Source organism: Sinocyclocheilus rhinocerous, unplaced genomic scaffold, assembly GCF_001515625.1.
Source record: "Sinocyclocheilus rhinocerous isolate Xijiao unplaced genomic scaffold, SAMN03320098_v1.1 scaffold835, whole genome shotgun sequence".
NCBI lineage: Eukaryota > Metazoa > Chordata > Actinopteri > Cypriniformes > Cyprinidae > Sinocyclocheilus > Sinocyclocheilus rhinocerous.
The window spans coordinates 1105661-1106501 of record NW_015647431.1 but is presented as its reverse complement, the minus strand read 5'-3'; the positions used below and the strand labels follow the sequence as shown (position 1 = coordinate 1106501).

General features: G+C 37.3%; 1 protein-coding gene across 1 annotated transcript in view; it reads right to left on the bottom strand.

Moving 5' to 3' along the window:
* The window catches only part of LOC107709053 (trafficking kinesin-binding protein 2-like), a 24436-nt gene that overhangs the window by 19972 nt on the left and 3623 nt on the right, over nucleotides 1-841 (bottom strand). Inside the window, exon 2 of the mRNA XM_016513445.1 lies at nucleotides 38-225. Coding sequence (XP_016368931.1) covers nucleotides 38-92 — 55 coding nt within the window. The 5' untranslated portion in view covers nucleotides 93-225. The remainder of the gene's footprint in view (nucleotides 1-37; nucleotides 226-841) is intronic.

Sequence of the window (841 nt, the reverse complement as noted above, 5' to 3'; positions counted from 1 at the left end):
CCCACACACACACACACACAAACACACACACACACACCTGTTCCTGCAGCTGTGTCCTTCTTCTCCACGCTCATGGGCTTCACCTCGAACATTCTGATTGGTCAGCTGGGCGAATGAGGGCAGGGCTCCTCACTCATGCCCAATCCGCACGAGCAGAAGACGTGAAGACTGCTGATGTCACATCCTGCTCTGTATCAAAACACCATGGAGATGCACAGACTATACCTGAAACACACAGAAAATACCACGACATTTAATAACCGTATGAGTGTGTGTGTGTGCGTTTTGAGAGGCCTGCATGGAAACATGTTTGTGATGCACGGGTGTATAATCTCTCCCTCATTCTATTTCAGCTCTGCTTGAGTCTTTCTCCTCCAGCTGTTTGGCAGATTAAGTGTGTATTAACTGAGCGAGAGATAAAGACCTAACATTATAACCATTATGTAAAAAGGAAAGTTATGTGAAAGGCTTCAGTTTATTATTTCCCTTACAAAAATTATATTTTCCATCAAAACACCATAATTATTACTAGAGATTGACCGATTTGTGTTTGTTAATGACTAGGGATGTAACGATTCACTCAACTCACGATTAGATTAGATTCACAATGCACTTTTAAAAAATTTTTTTTTTTTTTTACAAATTTAAAGGCAAATTATAAATTAAATGTGTCCTTTTATTATTGCTTAGACAAAATACTGCACGTTTCTTTGTGAAATTGAAATATAACACTATAATAATATACTAATATAGCACTTATATATTATTGCTCTTTTGTTGGTTTTCATTGCTTCTATTGTCCTCATTTGTTAGTCGCTTTGGATAAAAGCGTTTGCTAAAT